The sequence below is a fragment of the Condylostylus longicornis genome, unplaced genomic scaffold, assembly GCF_029603195.1.
Source record: "Condylostylus longicornis isolate FDR11 unplaced genomic scaffold, ASM2960319v2 ptg000044l, whole genome shotgun sequence".
Taxonomy (NCBI): domain Eukaryota; kingdom Metazoa; phylum Arthropoda; class Insecta; order Diptera; family Dolichopodidae; genus Condylostylus; species Condylostylus longicornis.
This window is the reverse complement of record NW_026578013.1, coordinates 11,212,211-11,232,968: the sequence shown is the minus strand read 5'-3', so window position 1 is coordinate 11,232,968 and position 20,758 is coordinate 11,212,211. Positions and strand designations below refer to the sequence as shown.

Genomic DNA, 20,758 nt, shown 5'->3' with positions numbered 1-20,758 from the left:
CAATACCTATTTATATATATGTATGTTCTTATGATTGTGTGTTTCAAATAGTAGATTACATGTAGCAACTCAATGTAAACTAATACTTAGTAATCACGTGAATTACAGTATAAAGCAATGTCAAGAACATTTCGTCGGCAATTTCTTCATACCGCTGTAGGTCAGTTGGTAGAAAGCGGTAGGGTATTGGTTCGAGTCCAGGTCGAGGAGAAAAATTTTATAATTTTTCTGCCTTTAACTCGCTCCTTTGATTACGTCATCCATCTGTTCTGCAGTTGTATGAAGAAATTTCCATTAAGTTAAGATACTTTAATGGTTACTTTAAGTTATGGATACTTTAAGTTAAGATACTTTAAGTTATTTTAATGCCTTAAAAATTCAAATTCTTCATAATTTATTTTGCACTCATTTGTTGCAAGTATGGCATTTTTATAAATATTGATTAAATAAACTGTTATATTAGGGTTTTTCAATATTAGAACATAAATTTTCTCAGAAACAATTATCTACACACATTGAAAAATAATTTATTACATTTGCACGAATATATTTATTGTCTTTCAAAATCAGTAAAATGCAAATTCCTATAAAATATGTAAAATTTAATTAATGGTCTACCTCATCAGTTATAATTTTAGTAAAAACGAATGGTTTGGTGATATAACCTTCTCCTGGTGGTATGCAACGGGATTATTTAAGAAGAGAATTTTAATGAATTTGAAAATGATTTCACTTTCGCTAAATATGTACTAGTTTCTATAATAGTTTGAATCGTTTAAGACAACCATCGGCAAACTTTTGTGAGTTAATGGCAAATATGCACTATGTGAGTATAAGAATTTATGAAATTTTATATATCTACCCATATCTGTTATCTATGATTGAGTTCTTAAAGTTTTTCCGAAAAATTTTGAATTTAATTGGTCAATCTTTGCCGACGGTTGGTTTAAAGGAATTGTACTCTTTACAAATCATTTATTTTATTGAAATTTGTTTTGAAACAATTTATAAATTTGTCCTAGTATAAAATTCAAATAGAATTAATTAAAATTTGATTTAGAAATTGCTGCAAAAATTTTATTCTTCAGCTCTCACAAATTTTTAGAAATTAATTTTACAAAATTTTTTAAATTTTTTTCTCCTATTACAATTGTAAATTAACGTAACAATTCTAATTGCAATAAGTATTTCTTTTAATATTTACTGATTTTAATAGAAAGCCTGCAAAAATTGAAACAACTCGTGTTTCGGTTTTAAGGTCCCGATATGACGTAACAATACGGAAGAGGAAGCATTATGCGAAACATATATTCTAACTAACATCCCGATATTACTAACATATATAATATTAGTTTTACAATTTACACTTATTTTTCTTCAGTGTATATACGTTATATACGACAATCTATAATAATCGTAACTAAATTTTTATTTCCTATAATTTATTTAATAAAATTATAATATCAAATAGCATCTAAGGATTTAAGGATTTCACAATTCTTATCAGCTTTCTAGTTTAAATTGAACATGAATTTTGTATGTATGCCCATGTATATTTATAATTTGATATTTTCACTCCTTTAAAACAACTTCTTTTTCTCTTTAAAATCTTCTTATAAAAGAAATTTTTTTTAATGACCTCTGCATAACACTTTATAATGATAACATTCTAATATACCAGCCAATATACTATAGTCTCATATATTCTACATTCCCATATTATTAAATCTTTAAATTACATACATATTTACATAGAAGATGTTGGAGTACCTAAATATTATAAAAATCGAATATATGTGTGGAAAAATGTATATGAACACTTAAGGTATGATCTCTTTACAATTAAAATAATCACAAAAATTTAATTAAAAATAAAAAGCGAAAACAATAAGAAGAACAAATAAAAACAAAAACTATTTCAACAATTAAATATCAAATATTTATTTAAAAAAAAAGACGATTAAATAAAAAATTCTTTTTTTTGCCTTTTGCTCTCTGTTTTAAATTAAAAGTCCTTTAGCAAATATTTTATGCACACAACGTACGCTTGTACATGCATATGTACATACACACAAACTTTCTATATACATATACATAATATGTCGCACATATAAATTTATGTAGGATACAATTTATGTAAGTATGTATGTAAGTATGTATTTATAAATTTATTTGAAAATCATACACATTTACACAAAGTTTTCCATTTATTTTTCGCTCATTCTTGCTCTCCTGCCTCTCATAAATAAAAGAGATAACTACAAAAAAAAAACAAAAAAGAAATAGTAATTTACGTACATACATGTGTGTGTATGTGTGCCGCACACTATCCATTGAAAATAAAGAAAGAAAAAATAAAATAAAATATGTAGGTACTAAAACAGGATATGCGCAGGACATTCTAACAAATTTTCTTTTCTTTTAAAAACCAATTACAATTTTAAAAAAAGCTGTGAAAAAAAATTTTATTCTAAGCTTTTCCTTTCACACACACGCACATTTTCATTATTTTGAATTTCATTTTTCTTTTTTGTTTTTAAGTGGGTAGATGTTGTATTGTAAGTTAAACTAGCTGTTATAAAATTTATAAAAACAAATAAAAGCTTTCTCTGTAACAGAAACCTACATTAAAATTTACAAACAATTTATAATTATACTATATTACAGGGGTATTACAAATAAATATACATGCATACAAGTTGCTGTTATTTAATATTTAATATTTATGTATGTGTTTTAGAGAACATAATACTATAACAATTTAGTTATTGTTATATGAATACGAATAAATCTTATAAACACAAAAAAACTTAAGTAATGTTTGACAAAAAGGTTCAGCAAACACATTAATTCATACTTTGTGACGTAATAACAATAGGTTATAGTGGATGAGAATACTTTTAGTCGCAAGAATTTTCGCAATGAGAGCGTGTAAGCATAACGATGTGAAAGTTATGCTTTTCAAGTACATGATTTATATTATTCGTTTATTCTTTGAATGGTAACTTTCAAAATCTGAGCAAAATTTAGGCAATATCAGAAAATATTGTTCAAATTTTATAAGACTTATAAATTGGACGAAGGAATGATGAAAAATTATTTTAAACTTTAAATCCATGTTTGCCTTTCAAAAAATACCGCACTGTAAAATTTGTGGTTCTTTATATTTGATATAAATTATTTTACGTTTCATTAGATCTGCACATTTATAAAAAAAAATTTCGTAAATTTTCGCAAAACGTTCGTTTATTGCAGGGTTAAAATTATTTGTTTGCTCCCAAAATTAAATCAGAAATTTTTACTCTCTTGTTTTAGAAAAAATATTGCGCCAAAAATTGGCATTATGGTTGACCGTGAAAAGAAAAGTCTGTGAATTTCGAAGACAAAAACAAGTTTTCTGGAATTTAAATATTTATTGTATGTAATTGCATACTTTCAGGATGTGAAAAAAAAACAAAGAATGTATTACCATAATACTGGCTATTATGACTCATTAAGTCATTGAAAATACAAGACCTTTTCAAAAACGCCTCTTATCACCATATATAGTGAAAGGTACACTTTATATTTATGTTCATAAACCAACGTTAATTACCTAATTTGTTACAAATATGATTAATTTTTCGCAATATAACGAAATCAGTATGAGTAGCGCAGTTATTCAGTTTCTTATCATAAACAATAAAAAATTTTGCAAATAGAAGCACGTGTGGGCAGAGTTAAATCGAAAATATAGAGAACTATGTTGAAAATGTGCTTAAAAGTGGGAAAAGTGTAATCAAATTTCCTTATTAAAACAGCAATCGATGTAAAACAAAGAAAGGGAAAGAAACAATCAAGTAAATTCCTCAATAATAACAATTTATGCAAAAAATTTTACCTTTCCAACTTAGAGAAATCAAAAATACAGTAGAAATAAATAAAAAAGCACAAGTATAAAAGGGCAGACAGGCTCTTGAAGTAAAATATTTAAAACAAATATTTTCCATAGAAAATGTGTTGAAAATTAACGAAAACCTACAAGGCAAAACAAAAAATCAACAACAATACACAAAATTTAAAACCACGCAAATATTTATAAAAAAAATAAAGAAACAATGCAAAAGCAATTACATACCTACATACATAACGCCTTGTATTGTGTATAACAATTTCTATGATTATATAGAAGTGTATAACAAAATAAAAAATATATGTATGTATATAACAGAAAAGACAAAAGAAACAAAAAAAATAAGTGAACGTTAAGGGAATAGGTGGCTTTCACTTAATGACAATATAAGCGTTGGTTACGCGTGTTTCGTCACTATACTAACAATTTTATCTTCACATTATAAACGAATTTGTGTAAATTTTTAAATTTTTTTTTTGTTTTATCTCAGATTTGTTTTGATTATCCTTTGTATTTATTACTGTATTAGAAAAATATTGAATAATGAATAATATTGAATCATTTATCATTGATAATGTAAGAAGCGATAAGTATAAGAAGATAATAACTGCGAAAACAAAAGGACAGAAAAACAAAAAATAAATCTCTTAAATTTATTTGAAAAGACAAAGAGAGCACACCCTAATACTATTAGAAAAATGTTTATATAAAATTTTTTGCATACTTTACGGATGGTTTGAATTATTTTACCTTTAGATTTTAAATTCTTATTTAAATGTTTGCGATTATAAAAAAATTTTTTGTTAAATTAGTTATGCTGTTAACCCTCTCATATTATTAATTCCCATATTATTAATTCTAATTCATAATAGAATACCAATGTCAATCTAGAACAAGCCATAAATTTAAAATGTGTACTTGATACTTTGAAAATTTGAATGCTGGAAAATGTAAACCATGTTGGTAATCAGAAACTTTGTTTGGAAAAGCAATTGATTTAAAATATGTACAAAAAAGAAATTTAAAACTTGTAAATGAAAACTAATCTTAGTATAGCTAATACGAGTAATTACAAATCTTTCATTATTTTTGGTTATTAACATTGAATTATTATATTTGATTGAAAATAAAATTAAGTTAAATTGTGCAACTAGATACATACTTAGAAAATAATCACATATTGCAATTATGGGAACTATTAAAAATTATTTTGTTACTGTGGTTTATTGCATACGTCTAGGAGAATTAGAAAATTATTTACTACATATTTTTTAATGTTGTTTTTTCGAAATTAAAATTTATTTTTACAACATATCAAAAATTATATTTTTCGCAATTTCCCAAACTTTTATTGGAACAAAGGGTAGAATAAAGGAGAGTTTTCTACAACAGAAGTGATTTCTTGAATTGATACAATTTACCATTATTTTATTTTCAAGAAAATTTTTGAAAACGAGCAAATGAATTTGAAATTTGCTAAAAATGAATAAGTGAGGCAAATATGCATACAAGTTTGTTTGTTATTTTATTGAGAACAATAGAGGCTAGGTTTTAATATAGCCAAAAAAAGAATTTGAAAGCAACAAATGTGTAATAAACATTGTCCTTAGAAGTTAATCTTCAAAAAAAGAAAAAAATGCAGTAATAAAATGTTTTCCACTGTAAATCAAATTTAATAATGTTGGCAAGAGGGACTGTACGAGTAAAAAACCCCCCATCATGAATCATTTCAAAAATTCAAAATATTTTTTTTTTTCATATTTTCAACAACAAAAAAAAATATTAAAAATATTCATGCTTTCAATGAACAATTCATCTTAATCTTATTAGTTTTGGAAGGCATTCTTTTGCTTTTTTCTGTTTCTTTTTCAATTTTAATATTTATTTATGCAAAAATTTGTTTATCAACCAAAGGAACATACCCACATACTCCTAACATGCATATATATATTACGATATGATTTGCTTTTTATTTTAAAATCAAATATTTTTCACCTATCTCTCGAAAATATTTATGAAATGGAGAATAAAAGTGTAAGAAATTCAAAAATTTTTTCAAATTTTTTCAAAAATTAAAATGTGAAAAATTTCAAAATATTTAAAAATGTTTTTTTTACAATTCTTTTTTTCCTTGTTTCTTCTTTATTTTGATTTCATATACGAGCAAGAGTGTTCTGATGGACATCTAAAAATAGCTTAAAAGTAAAAAAAAAATTTTCTTATTTTTAAGCTTTTTGTGCTTTCTTTTTGTTCTTTTGTTTTTTTATTCCGTAGTATCTCTAGATACTTTTATATATTTTTAATTGTGGTCGGCGGAATAACGGTTTTGTGGCTGGAAATTTTTACAATCATTGTTTTTTTTTTGTTTTAGTTTGGTGTTCTACAGATTTTTGTTTTCCTTTTTTTATTTGTTTTGTTTTGTATTGAGCGGAAAAATTTGTTTGTGCATAATTTTTATGCTTTTGTTTTTGTTTTTTTTTGTTTTTTATTTAAGGAAATATGGATTAAAAATTTTATGTTTTTTTCTTTTTGCTTTTTATTTATGAACACGCGAGTATCTCGTACAAGGACACTAAATTGATTTAAAGTGAGATTAAATTTATATACCCATGATATTAGACTTGAAAACAATAAGATTTTTTTTCTAGTGAACTTCTAATATAATTCAAGGATAAAATTGTAATATGCATAAGAAGAATATGCATTTTTATCGACCGCATTGCATATGTCGAGTTTGCGGCAGAAATGTAGAGAGATGTCTGTCTGTTTATCTACCTATATGTCGGTTTGTGTGTTCGTCTTTCCCAAAAATTTATATCTGAGTTCACTTCGAGGATGAGACGGTTCAATTTTTGGAATATGTCAGGACTCTGAAACTGGATCTATACTACGGGTCGGTTTTGCTCCCAAAGAGAAAAATAATTAATCAATTTAATTGAAATTTTATATTCAAAATTCGGATATTAAAATAAGCAATAATTTTTTCAGGAATATCAAGACTGGAAAACACAACTTTTGCTAAGAATCAATTTTACATATTTGATCATATATCAGAAACTGATTGACACAATATCTCTTAAAATTTAATATTTGAGCTCTGGTTTTTAATGACAGTAACTGGGAAACTTTGTCGTGAAATCGGATCACGGAAAATGAAACTCCACTAAGTACCTGGAAGAATATAACCAAACTTATATTCCTCTAGATACATTAACTAAAGTCTACTTCATATTTTTCATAGAATTTGAATGAATATTTAAAAAAAATTTTCATAATCTTATGCAACATTTTAAAAATGCGATCGGTTATGTGATGGCCACATCAAATTTTTTTAGTTTCAGTTTCATTAGTTAGTATAATATTTATATGACTGTGTGATATTAGAAATATTAATTCTTTAATTAGAATAAACAAAATATGAAAACAAATGTTTATCAACAAATAGTACGTTACTCAACAGGTCTTGTCGATCTGACAAATTCATAATAAATTTATTCATGAATAAAATTTTTTACTAAAGTTTTCATTTGAAGTATTTTCAAGTGCACACGTGTATCACAAGTTCGTTCCATAGATATGCTAGATTTTACATCTTTTATCATTTCTACGGAACGGATTGATGCAATTTTTTGAAATTTGATGTTTGAGTTCTGGTTGTTACCGAAAATAAGCGGTGAACTTTTCGAGAAATTCGGGTGGCATAAATCGAAATTCTACTAAGACCCAAATTTACACTTTTCTAGGTATGCTAACTAAAAGCTTGCTAAATTCCTTAAAATTGAAAGGAAGTGTTCAAAAGGCATTTTAATAATCTTTTGTAACTTTCACTAAAATATGTTTTTATCGCATCTAATTTTCATTAAAAACTTTTTCTTTTTCTTATTTTTGTCTTTAATTTTTTATTTTTTTTTATTTATTGAATTTTTAATACCTACATATCTAAGTAGTAAAAAAATCAACAGAATTGTTATGTAACAATATTGTGTCTCCCTATCTGTAGATTATTGTAATAGGATACCATACACGATTAATAGAGAAACATTAAATGAGGATTTCTCAAATTTCTCATTGCAATCAATATAAGATCAATATACGAAAACAAAACAAATGAAGATTTCAACCTTAAATTTTAGTTTTTGTTCTTGCCAATAGTTTATAAACTGAATGTAAAATACGTTCTAATAACTGGTGGAATGGGAGGTGTTTCCTTCTCCGATTAATTCTAAGAAATAAAAGTTATTAATAGGAAACATATTGCGAACTTTACCAGAGAAAAATTAGATTAATATATGATTTGTTCTTGTTTTATTATCAGTGACGTAAATTGAATTTTTAATATATTGTACATATGTGGAAACTAGATGAAATTTCTTAAAGGCAATTTTCCATATTAAGTTTTCAAATGATGAAATGTAAGCCATTATGATGAGCGACCTTCTACAATGTTTTATTACTAGGAAAGTCTTTTAACTTTGGTTCGTTCAGTTCAAAAAAAAATTAAGTGCATTATTTCAGGTGAAGTTTTCAAAATTCAATTTTATTACTCAAATTTTGAATGCAAATTTAAAATTGCACATTATTAATCAAAATTACAAAAAAAAATTTAAGAATATCAAAAGAAATTTTTGTATTCGATAGATTACTGCTTAAATTTGTAATTGGCATTGTTATATTGTCAATTCAAAAAAGATTTTCAGAATTTGTTCATACCAAAAGCAAATTAAAGAATTTTATATTTATATATAATTGAATAAGTTGAAGATTTGATATTATAAATTCAATCTGGTCTCCTAGTTTTTTTTTGACAAGAACGTATTCTATACATACAAATATAAAAGGCTTCTAACTCAAATATTTCTAAATTTCTTTTAGAAAATGTCTTTCATTCTAACGCTTTTGCGTGCTTCCTTTGTATTTTTTTTCCATAACCTTCGTGAAATTTTTATCAAATTTATACAAATATATTAATCATATATGCACAATTATGTACACATACGTAAATACTCATATATTTTTATTTTTTATCGAAATATTAAAGTATCTTTTGAAAATAATAAAATAGAAAACCTAAAAAGAAAATAAAAAACAATATAAAAAAATTTTTTATGATCACAATAATCATTTCGGCACAAAAAATTATGACTATTTATGAAATATGTATGTACAACAATATTGCATATACATACATATACATATACTTAAAATTTGACACATGTATACCCGACCATATAAGATTAATTTTATTCATGGCACCCGTACGGCAACGCTTTTATAATAAATTTTCTTAAAACTTGATTTAAAAAATTATTTGACTGACAGGATAGCAATACTACAGATATCAAAAAAGACAAAACAAGTGAGTAACACCGTTTCTGGAAGTTGGATATGAATGTGTGATTTGCGTGGAAATCAGCTTCATAACTGGATTTAAATCATATAGAATATTGATTTTATGCTCATTGCTCTTTTTTATGCATAACATGTAAAATCTTTTGTTCTGAAATTTACATAAAATTGAATTTTAGCAATCTTGCTCTAAAGGTGCTATAAATTACGTTCCTGTCATAACCACAAGTATTTTGTTTTACTTAAATATTCAAATCTAGAAAAATATTTGAATCACACACGTTATACATATGGGAATTTCTTTTTTAATGTTTACACTAAGCGTGTGTACAGTGATATCCCAAATTTTACGATTGAATTTTTAATTTTCATTTTCCACCTAATAAAATTTTATTTTGCATACTATATAATTTAAACAATTTTTTTTATTAAATAGAGAAATAAAAAAAAATACGAGATAAGAAAAATTCCCTCGATTATAATATTAACAAAATCGAGTCGTTTAATTAATTATAAAAATTTAATTACCAAACTGGATAAATTTCCGTTCTTCAGCACATTTTACATTTATTTGATGAATTGATTTTTATATTTTTATGTGAAAGTATTTACATACATAACGCTATAATTTTTAATTTATTAAAATAAACTATGTAAAAGAAAATTCTATTTATATTTCGATTTTGAAAATTTTCACATTCAGCTCTTTATTCCAATCTAAAACGCCTGATCTATATGAAATGATAAATTTGATGCTTTAAAGGCCTACTTTCCATTCGTTGGAAAATTTCATAAAATTTAACTTATATTTCAACATCTGATTTAAATTTTGCCTTTATTTTTAAATTAAAACTTATTTTAACAAATATATATAGCTAATTCGAAAAAATTTCGAAAAACATTCATATGGTTTTGAAACTAAACAATTTATTTATAAAATTATTGAAAGAATTAATTTATTCTGCAGTTCAATTTATGAAAAAATAAATCCACATTCAATCGTAAATGATCCCAGAATTAAGTGTAATTAAAAAAATATATTTAAAAATTATAATTTGGAAAATATCTGATTTTCTTTAACACGTATTTGTAGGCACGTTTTTTGTAAGGAATTGTTTTTTTTATATCAAGCTTTTATTGAAACGAACGACAGCCCTTAAAAATTCAATGTTACCATTCACTAATTATGGGTAGGCTCATTAGTTATTAATTTAAATTGATATTTGCATGACCTACATATTATTTATTAATGAGTAATTAATGAAGAACATTAATGGTTTCACATCTACATTTAAATTAATGTCAAAAATATGATTACATATAAGCCTACAAAAATAATATATTAAGCTTATCAAAATATTGTTTAATAAAAAATTGTATCAAAATTTAAATCAATTTGTTAAACGCTTAACTTGTTAAAAGCTATCAACTTGTTAAAATACCGTAGAGCTAAATACCGTAGACTTGTAAAATACCGTAGACTTGTAAAATACCGTCTATAGTAACGTTTTAAAAATTCATTTACAGATTTGGGTTTAAACGTGAAATTCTGTTCTTATTAGCACTTAGTGAACCCTTCCTTTTATCAATTATCATCAGTACGATAACGACACGTCAATCTTCTAAGAATAAAATTGAACTCCTTTTTATATTATCACACCATCAACAATGCTTTCCATTCAACAAAACAATGCTTAGTTTTAAAAACTTAGCCTCACTGTAGCATATATTTTTATTTAATAATCGAAAAATAAGGAATTTTACACTAGAACTTATAGTAATAATTGTATGAATGCGCACATTTACATTAATGCGTTTGTTTATATGTACAACTTGTGTTGTTATTATTGTTTTTTATTATGCTATTATGCCAGTGTTGGAAAAAATTAGGCTATAAACTATAATCATAATTTTAGTACATGCTCCTCGTTTTTTTTTTTTGCCTCCTTAATAAATAATATATTAGTAGTTGTTGAAGATACCATAAAGTATCAAATTTTAAGAAGGTGTGTATGCTCATTAAAATTATGTATACATATATATTATAAAAATTAATCCTAAAATAAAAAAATAAAATAAAAATAAACGAGAAAAAAAATAGAGTTGACCTTGTCAACTCTGTGATACCCGTACGAATTTGTTATCCTATGCGCGAATAACTAATGTGCCATAACTAACTATGGGGCAGACTATGACTTTAAGTTGCCGTATTACCATATTAATTTATGCAAAATTTCAGTACTATGTGTTATTCAAAATACTGGTTGTGCCAAACTACTATTGATGTTGTATGGCACTTACCAGAAAGAGCCAGAAAATTTTAGCGAATTTTATCAAGCACATCGGCCCTACTAATATATTCACTTGTGTGAAATCTCAATATCACAGCTTTTATAGTTTCTGAGATATAGTCAAATAACTTTTGAAGTTGTATGGCAGGTACAAGAAGGAGCCAAGTAATTTCAACGACTTTTATAAGACACATTGGCCCTACTAATATATTCGTTTGTGTGAAATTTCAATACCATAGCTTTAATAGTTTCTGAAATATAGTCAAATAACTTTTGAAGTTGTATGGCAGGTACCAGAAGGAGCCAAGTAATTTCAACGACTTTTACGAGACACATCGGCCCTACTAATATATTCGTTTGTGTGACATTTCAATATCACAGCTTTTATAGTTTCTGAGATATAGCCAAATAACTTTTGAAGTTGTATGGCAGGTACCAGAAGGAGCCAAGTAATTTCAACGACTTTTATGTGACACATTGGCCCTACTAATATATTCGTTTGTGTGAAATTTCAATACCATAACTTTTATAGTTTCTGAGATATAGCCAAATAAATTTTGAAGTTGTATAGCAGCTACCCGAACCGGTACCCCGATCATGTCCAATTTAAATAGGGTTCTGGCACTTACTACAATAAATCATTTGTGAAAATTTGGTGGACTTAGCTAAATTAGTTTTTGAGTTATCGTTCGGACGGACGGACGGACGGACGGACGGACGGACGGACAGACAAAGCTAAATCAACTCAGAATTTGACGCTGATCAAAAACATACACTTGAGTCTATATCTAACACCGTTATTTCTTAGCGTTACAAACGGTAAGGCAAATTTAGTATACCCTTCGAACATACGTTCGTACGGGTATAAAAATAAATTACATAAGTTACAAATCCCGTGATTAAATAATCAGTTATATTGCTCTGATGCGAAAAATGGATTTTATGCCAATATTTAAAGGGTTGATTTTATATAACTTAAAGGGTTTTATGTGAATCTTTAACTATTTCGACGTAAAATATATAAGCGGAAATTTATTTAACCGGACACAATGTTCGACTCAATCGAAATTTGATTTGCACAATTTCTAAGAGAATGTTGCTTGCGTTCACTATTTTTATGTTAATCCAAAGTGTTTTGTAAATCATTTCAAGATTTGGTTCTAAACACGCCAGTCGAAAATATGATAAAATATTTTTTAGATCAGAAAACAGAATTTTTAAATAATCACAGGGCAATTACAGAAATTAATAGTTAATTAAAATAGTAATAATCGATTGTGCCATTCTCATTTTATGTTTTTTATGGATTCGATGCGAATTCTTTAATATTAAAATTTAATATTAAAATTTCCTTTTAATTCTAAATAATAAATTTCTATATTGTATTTGTACCAAACAAACCTTAATTATGTGATTTACATAAAAACATACATACATATGTAACCATAACAAAATAAATTTAAAACATGTATAGCAAAATCACCAGAACTAATTTATATTGAAAACAATATCACGGTATATTTGGATCACGATGAAAATATTCTCAATTACAGAAGAATAACAACAATATTAAGAAAATGAATCACTTTTTAACTCAAAAACATCAAAAGATATAAAAATAACGAATGTTATTTTCATTATCATCACAATATTTAAAAGGAATTTTAAAAATAACATAAGAAAATGTGGGCCAAAGAATATGAACTAAAGATTGCATCTTCTCAGTATTAAATCAATTCATATGTTGAAACATACTGAAATAGAAGAAAATATATCAATTTTACTTTTTAAATATTTTATGACTAGAGATAGATCCGACACTGTATTTAAATATAAATAAAATTTTTATAATTTATTTAGATATTATGATTAATCGGCGCCATCCTTTTGTTTTTTTTTTTGTTTTTTTATAGAAATAAAAGAATTTTAATAAAGAAACTAATTAGTCATAATTTTTTTAAAATTTTATTAAGTACAAGGCTATTGTTTCTTCATTTCATTATATAAAATATAATAATCAATTATTTGAATTTTCCTTTACAACTGTATACAATACATGTTTATATGAATAATAAAAATATTAACCCCATTCTTGTAGATTTTTGTTTTGTTTAGAAAAACCTGAACAGGTTTTAGCTTATTTAAAGGTTTAATGTATAGTGTAAGAGTTGCAACTGACACTATTTACAAGAAGATCACGAATAAAATCATTAACATTTTTTCTGTATTAACTTAAATAATAATAGCGTATTGTACATATCGAATATTATATGTATATTATATTTCATGTTAAAAACAAAATTAAATTCAAAATTGAGCCTGCTTTTCGCTAGTAAAACAATATACAAAGGCAAAATAATAACATGGAAATTTAAACACCGAATTTAAAAAGTGGCATTATTGAGGGTCTAAACTTTTGAGAAGAATCTCATATAATCTAGGTTTTAGATTATAGAATTTTCATTTTGGGGTACTACTTTAAAAAAAATTAATATAAAATTCTATTGTAACTTGATTTTGAAGCAAGTAAATGAATGGTTAACCAAAACAGCAATAAAGAATTTTACAATAAATTCAAAAACTTCACTGTACAATATGATTTAAACTGGAATGTTTCATGAACTCAAACGTGCTAAATTCCAAAATTTCTTTACTAGAAAACTTTTATAAAATCAAATATAATTGATTGTATCCAAAATTTTACAATTTAGCAAAATTAAATTGTTTTTTTTTAAATTTCTTTTTAAAGTTTAAATTGACCATTTTATATCAACAAGAACAATAAAAAAATTATGAAAATTCAATATCACTTACCTTGTTATCACTATCAGTTGTATTGCCAGAACCGAAACTAGCTAAAGAGCATCTGTCATGATCATTTTCAGTTAATTGTTCATCGAGATCGCGTGACGATCTTTGGGATGATCCAGAAGCAGAAGCTTTAGCTGGTGATTTAGGTAATGTCAGTGATGTACCAGAAAAACATGTTTCTTGAATAACTTCACGTAAGCGTTTAACCCAAATCTATAAAGGAAAAATTATAATGTTTTAATGATGTTTAAGTATAATGATATAAAGACAGTTTAAATATTATTATTAAGAATTTTGTTTAAATTGTGTAATTCAAAAAATAAGAAATCTGCCTTTACGGAAACTTTCACTGTAAATTATTAAAATGCGTGTTTGTGGCAAACAAAGTTTATATAATATAGATATATTATATAAACTTTATATGTTATAATATATATGAAATATATTTATATATCTGGGAAATATAAATAAAGTTGTTTTTCTGGTTTGTTTTATTTTGTTTTTAAAGTTTTTAGTTTGGTTGCAAAAAACATGAAAGAAATTTAAAAACAATCTATTGAATAACTGAAGAAAACTTTATTTTTGAAAATAAAGGGAAAAGGGAAGTTTTCTCTGTTATACCTTAAGACCAGTCTCGTCTAATAATTAGTATGCGTTTATAAATCATAAATTATATAATTTACCTGTTTAACTTCTAAACTATTCGCTTTTAAAACTATTCTACAGTCAGAGAGCATAGGTGCTCGTCCAGTCCATACAGCGAATTTAGTTTCATCGCCTTCTATATGTTCAGTAATTCCTAGTTCTAAAATATAAATTAAAATAAATTAAAATAAATTCTTTACAATATAAAATTATAGAATGTAAATCTTACCGGTGGTCATTAGCTTACTCTTAAATTGGTACTTTACGGAACCACTAGAATCTTTAACTTCTTTTGCAAATAATAAATATAATTCAAATAGAAAAACTCTACGATCACGTCCTTTACGAATTATTTGTTTATTGTCCCATACTAAAAAGGAATCCTGTAATACAACTTCACCCAAACTATCAATGGAAACATCACAATTTTCTAGTAATGATAAATGCATCGCATCATTTGCCTTTTTCGGTACATTTAACATAACTTCAAGACCTTCTTTTATTTCACCATGACTTTCTTCACAGCATGATAGTAAATCTTTTAATAGTAATTGATATTTTGTTATCCTCTGTACTGGTTTTATTAAAAATGCTGGCAATGGATGCTCTACTTTATGTTTACGTTGTAATTCTTCAAAATATGTACCACCGTGTTGTACTAATAAGTTATTTGATACTGGTTTATTTTTACAATAATGGACGTACATATCAAATTTGGAAGCCCATGTTACAAAACAATGTCCAACATCTTCTGGCATTGTTTCATATTTTTCGAGTTCTTTTAGAAAAATCTTTTCATGAAAATTAAAAATTTCTTCAATATTACCAAATAATATATCTTCTTTTCCTAATAATTGCTGTGGCACATTTAAACCATTACGAAATTCTTTTAAGAAGTGTTTTATACAAATTTCTAAATCTTTAACATATGTGCGTTCTGTCTGCATTAATTCAGCCATTATAAATTCTTTGCGGCGTGCTGATTTTCTTTTTTCTTCATTAACTTCTTTGGAAGCAGTTGACTGTCCAAGTTTTGCTTCTAAAGACGGATCTGAATGTCGATCACCTGATGAACCTAAAAATAAAATAATTATATTTGCTAAATATTTCTTGCTTATGCTTATTATTTCGTTATGATTTTTACCAGATTTCTAAATTTTAATAAATTTTAATCAATTATCTTTTCTTCAAAAGAAACAGTCATTCGAATTGTTGATGAAATTATAATTTAAAAATTATGTTTACTGATGAATTAAATTTTAAGAATAAGGTTTTTGCGAAGTTTCTTATCAGATTTTTCCTTACTAACAAGTTAGTTAATTGTAAAAATTTTCAATTCAAATTAATTGAAAATATTATAAAAAAAATTATTATGAAGAACAACTAAATTTATTGGGCTGTATAAATGAGTGAACACCAAACATTTTCTCTATCCTCTGCGAACATTTACCGTCTAATGGAATATATCTCATCAGACATATCAATTCGATCACATAAATGTGATTCCTTTCAAAAACTATTTTTAATTTTATAATACAATAAAATTATCACCACAGTTTTTCTACAAAAAATTCTAAGTATATTATCTAGTTCATAAAGCAAACGTTTTAACCAAAAATAATTTATTTGTTCAATAAAAACATTGTAAAAAAATAATATCTTTTCTACGTGGTTCAAAATAATGACGTAAACAAAACCTAACCTTTGTTTTTTTTTCGTATCAACGGATATTGTAAACTAGATTTTCTTTTGCCCATATGTTTGCAAAAGTTTACAAAAATAATACTAAATCAGTATTTTATTTTATTTTATAAATATCTGACACATTTATTCCCCTATTCTGGTAAAATTAATTTAAAATTTTATATTAAAATGACATTAATACCTGAAGTTGAACTTAGATTTGAACTTGTCTCGTCTTGTGTTACAGCTGGTACTGATAAACCAAGTGATTTTTCCAATTGTTCACGGTATGTGTCCATACGATTACTAAAATCTTTGTACCTAAAATAAAAAAAATTATTTTATTTTATTAAATTATTTTTAAATATTGTGTTTTAAATAATTTAATATTAAAAATTATGTTAATATGAACATAAAATAACATAAAAGTTCAATTCCAAAATAATGTTCTCGATTAAGAAGATCAAATAGCTTGAAATTACTTACTTTTGTATCCAATCATGTTGAATGATATTAAAGGTTTCTATCAACATAAAAATATTTTATTTTTTGTAAAATAAAATTCCAAAATTTGATAATCTATTTTAATATTTGAATTTTTAGTATTCTTCTATATTGTATTTTTTAATTTTTTTCAAAAATATTTTTCAAATAATTTATGATTTTTAAACTATTAAACACTTTGATTGTGTATGTTACGTATATAAACAATGAACTCTCCTATTGCATGCAAGTGATAACATGCAATTTTTTTTTAAACTACCTATGCCTGAATATTATCTCATCTGAACCCTCAAAAAATAAAAACAAAAACAATAAGCATGTTTGTTTTGCGCTCTTTCAAATTGTTTTTTGTATTAACATGGGTAATTGAAAATAAACGAAAGCGAAAACAAATACCAGATCAACCAGTCTGCAAGACAATGTTATTTTTTCTGCAATATACTCAATTATTAATGCATGCAAACGATGATAGTATGATCTAATAGTAGTTTTTACTGTCATGACAGTGTTGTGATGAAAGCAATACATATTGCAGTAATTTGATAACGGATTGGTATCATGTTAATGTTTAATGAGTCAGAATTCTCACTCAAAAGAAAAAGCGATTACGAGAAATGTACATGAAAAATATAAAATAAGTATTAGTTTGGAAAATACAGAACAGGGTGATTTTATAAAACGAAATTATTCCACTTGGCATATAAAATTTCGTTATTATTACAAAGCTATGTTTAATTTTGACTAGATGAACAAATTTTTTAGGAATTGTTACAAAATTACAAAATTTTTGATAAGTTTATTGGAACTACATAGCATATTAGAAAATTTGTTTATACTTAATATTATTTCTAAATTTTAATTTTAATGTTCATGGAAAAAATGTTCGTAAAGAAAACTCAACTATTGGAATTAAAAGTAAATTAAACCTTGTATTGTTTGCTTTACTTTATTCCAGGCACTTGGAAAAATATTATTTCTCTTATGAAAAGATTTGCTTTTCAGAATTTTGCAGACTTTTTGATTAAAGTATTAATTACGTTATTGTTATGATTATTTGTGCACATTACTGTTTATTAAATTAAATTAATATTTTAACAATTAATTGTGTTTGGAAACGTAAATTTTGACAAGAATTTAATAAATTTTTGACAGATTGATAAATTTTTAACAGACACTTGAAAACATTGACGACAGCATTTTAACTTATAAAAATATATTTTATCTTCCAAAATCATAAAATTTTTGAGTGAAGTAAAAATGAGAAAAAAGTGAGTGAGTTTGCGGCAAAATTAATGTTTGTAAATCAATTTTATGATTCAAATATGAACAATTAGTGCTTTCTAGGAAAATAGCAAACTTGTATTAATTTCCGTTAAAGTTAATGTGTTACAATATCAATATAACCTGCTACTTGAAACCATAATTTTTAAACGAACAAATGTGCATATAAAACACATCGAGAACTCTTTTTCGAAACGAACAATTTATATATCATATTTTAATACAAATATAGTCTTACCTATTGTCTACAGCTGCAACCCATTGTTTAATAGAACTAGCATGAGCGTGTCCTTTTTCAACTAAACTATCAGCTAATTGTATTAGCAACTTAACTCGCTCTCTTGTTTCTTTAGCAGTACTTCTAAATTCATTGTGTTCTTTAAGAAAACCTTCAGTTTCTTCGCGTGATTTACCAACAAGATTAGTTCTAGATGATAAATATGCTTCTCCAGTATTGTGAATCCACTCAATTGCCTGTTTAGCTGAACGTTCAAAAAGTACAAATTGTTGACATTGGTCTAAACTCTTTTTACGCTGTGTCCAAAATTCTAATACTTGATTTTCTTGTGCCAATAGTTTATCTAATATTTCCTTAACACGCTGCTCACAATTACCTTGTGGTTGATATTTATAATATTGCTGGGAACGTCCTGCATACTTCAAAAAAGTCTCTGCAGTACGCCTAGCTAATGTACATGCTTTCAAGAAAGCTTCTTTTTGTTCTTGATGTTTAGCAATTAGTTGAACAATAGCTTGGGCTCGGTCACTTGAACCCCCACCACCACACCAATCGTCTTCACGACGATATTCTCTTTCTAAACTATCTAAAACACTGCATACTTGCTCAGCAGTTTTATAAAAATTTATTGAAGCTGTAACTAATTTATGCCGTTCTTCAGCACATGTAACAAGTTGTTGCCATTTTTTTGTAACATCATCTGATATTTCACGTATTGATTGTGGATCATAATGGTTTGCATTAATTAATGCATCAGCACGATATTTTACTTGAACAGCCGAGGTATGAGTTTTTTCAATAGCAACCTAAAAGTGTAAATGGTTAATTAATATAGCATACATTAAATATTTTATAGAAATATTGTGTAAAATTAAATTCAAATTACTTGAAATTGTTCATGTTCTTTACGCAATTGTTCTGCTTCTGTAAGACTATTTGGTGTAACAAAACTTGCTACTAACATAGCTTCACCATTGCGTATCCAGGAAATAACTTGATTTGCATCATTTTGAAATTGGCACAATTGGACAGCTTGTTCTAATTGTGATCTTTTCAGTTCTGATGAATCTTCTAATTCCATTTCTCTTTGATGTAAAAAGTCCAATAAATGTTGAATACGTGCTTGTGCAGTATGGGTTGAATCTGCCATTGCTATAAAACCAGCTGATTCAAACATTGCATGTAAATCTTGACCCTGTTGTAATACTTCATATGTTGTATTCTGTATATGTGAAACAGATTCATTATGCATCCTTAATAATTGTTCAGCTTTTTGGTAATCTCTAGATAATTCAGCATGTTGTAATTCTTCATACCATAATTCTAATTGTGATGATACCTCTAATGCATCACGTTCAAAATATCTTAAACGTAATATTAGATCAGCACGAAATTTACGTGCTGACCATAATTCTTCTAATTCAATTTTTTGTTTTGTTAACTTTTCTAATGTTGATTCTAATGCCGATATTGAACCGGTATTATCAACATATTCTAATGAACGCATTTCTTGTAATAATGCTTCACCTTGTGCTATAGTTTGCATACAACCATTTAATGTACTATCTTGTTGATCTTGATATTGCTGCATTACACGTTCAATTCCTTCAAGATTCTCTTGTGATAATACGGTCTCATCTGTTGAAACTTCTGTACGTAGTGTATCTATCCACGCAGTTAATTCTTTTTCATGAGTATAAAATATAACAGCCATATCTAAACGTCGACGACGTTGTTCAACTCTTTCAGCGAATGATGCAACTTGTAATTCTAATTCACGTGCCACTGAATAAATTTCATTTGGATCAGCTTCACCGGATCGTGCAAGATCATCAGCAGCTACAACAAAAAAAAAGCAATAAGAAAATCAAGATTATTACATTAATTTTTGTTCAAGATCATTATTATTAGTGTTCAATATATTATATTTAAAAAAAAATTGTAATCACAACCCCAAGAATTTTAGTCGTACGATAGTTTAAGAATCACAACAAATTTTAAACAGGAAACAAATTTATGAAAAACGTACCTACATGTTTTTATTTAAATTTATGGAACTGAATATCA

At 26.0% G+C, this 20,758-nt stretch overlaps 1 protein-coding gene across 1 annotated transcript in view; it reads right to left on the bottom strand.

The window, feature by feature from the left end:
• LOC129610347 (triple functional domain protein) overlaps positions 1-20,758 on the bottom strand; it is a 133,665-nt gene that overhangs the window by 81,637 nt on the left and 31,270 nt on the right. Inside the window, exons 3-8 of the mRNA XM_055522902.1 lie at positions 19,578-20,530; positions 18,692-19,497; positions 16,871-16,989; positions 15,215-16,060; positions 15,024-15,145; positions 14,344-14,553 (exon numbers count right to left, since the gene is read on the bottom strand). Coding sequence (XP_055378877.1) covers positions 14,344-14,553; positions 15,024-15,145; positions 15,215-16,060; positions 16,871-16,989; positions 18,692-19,497; positions 19,578-20,530 — 3,056 coding nt within the window. The remainder of the gene's footprint in view (positions 1-14,343; positions 14,554-15,023; positions 15,146-15,214; positions 16,061-16,870; positions 16,990-18,691; positions 19,498-19,577; positions 20,531-20,758) is intronic.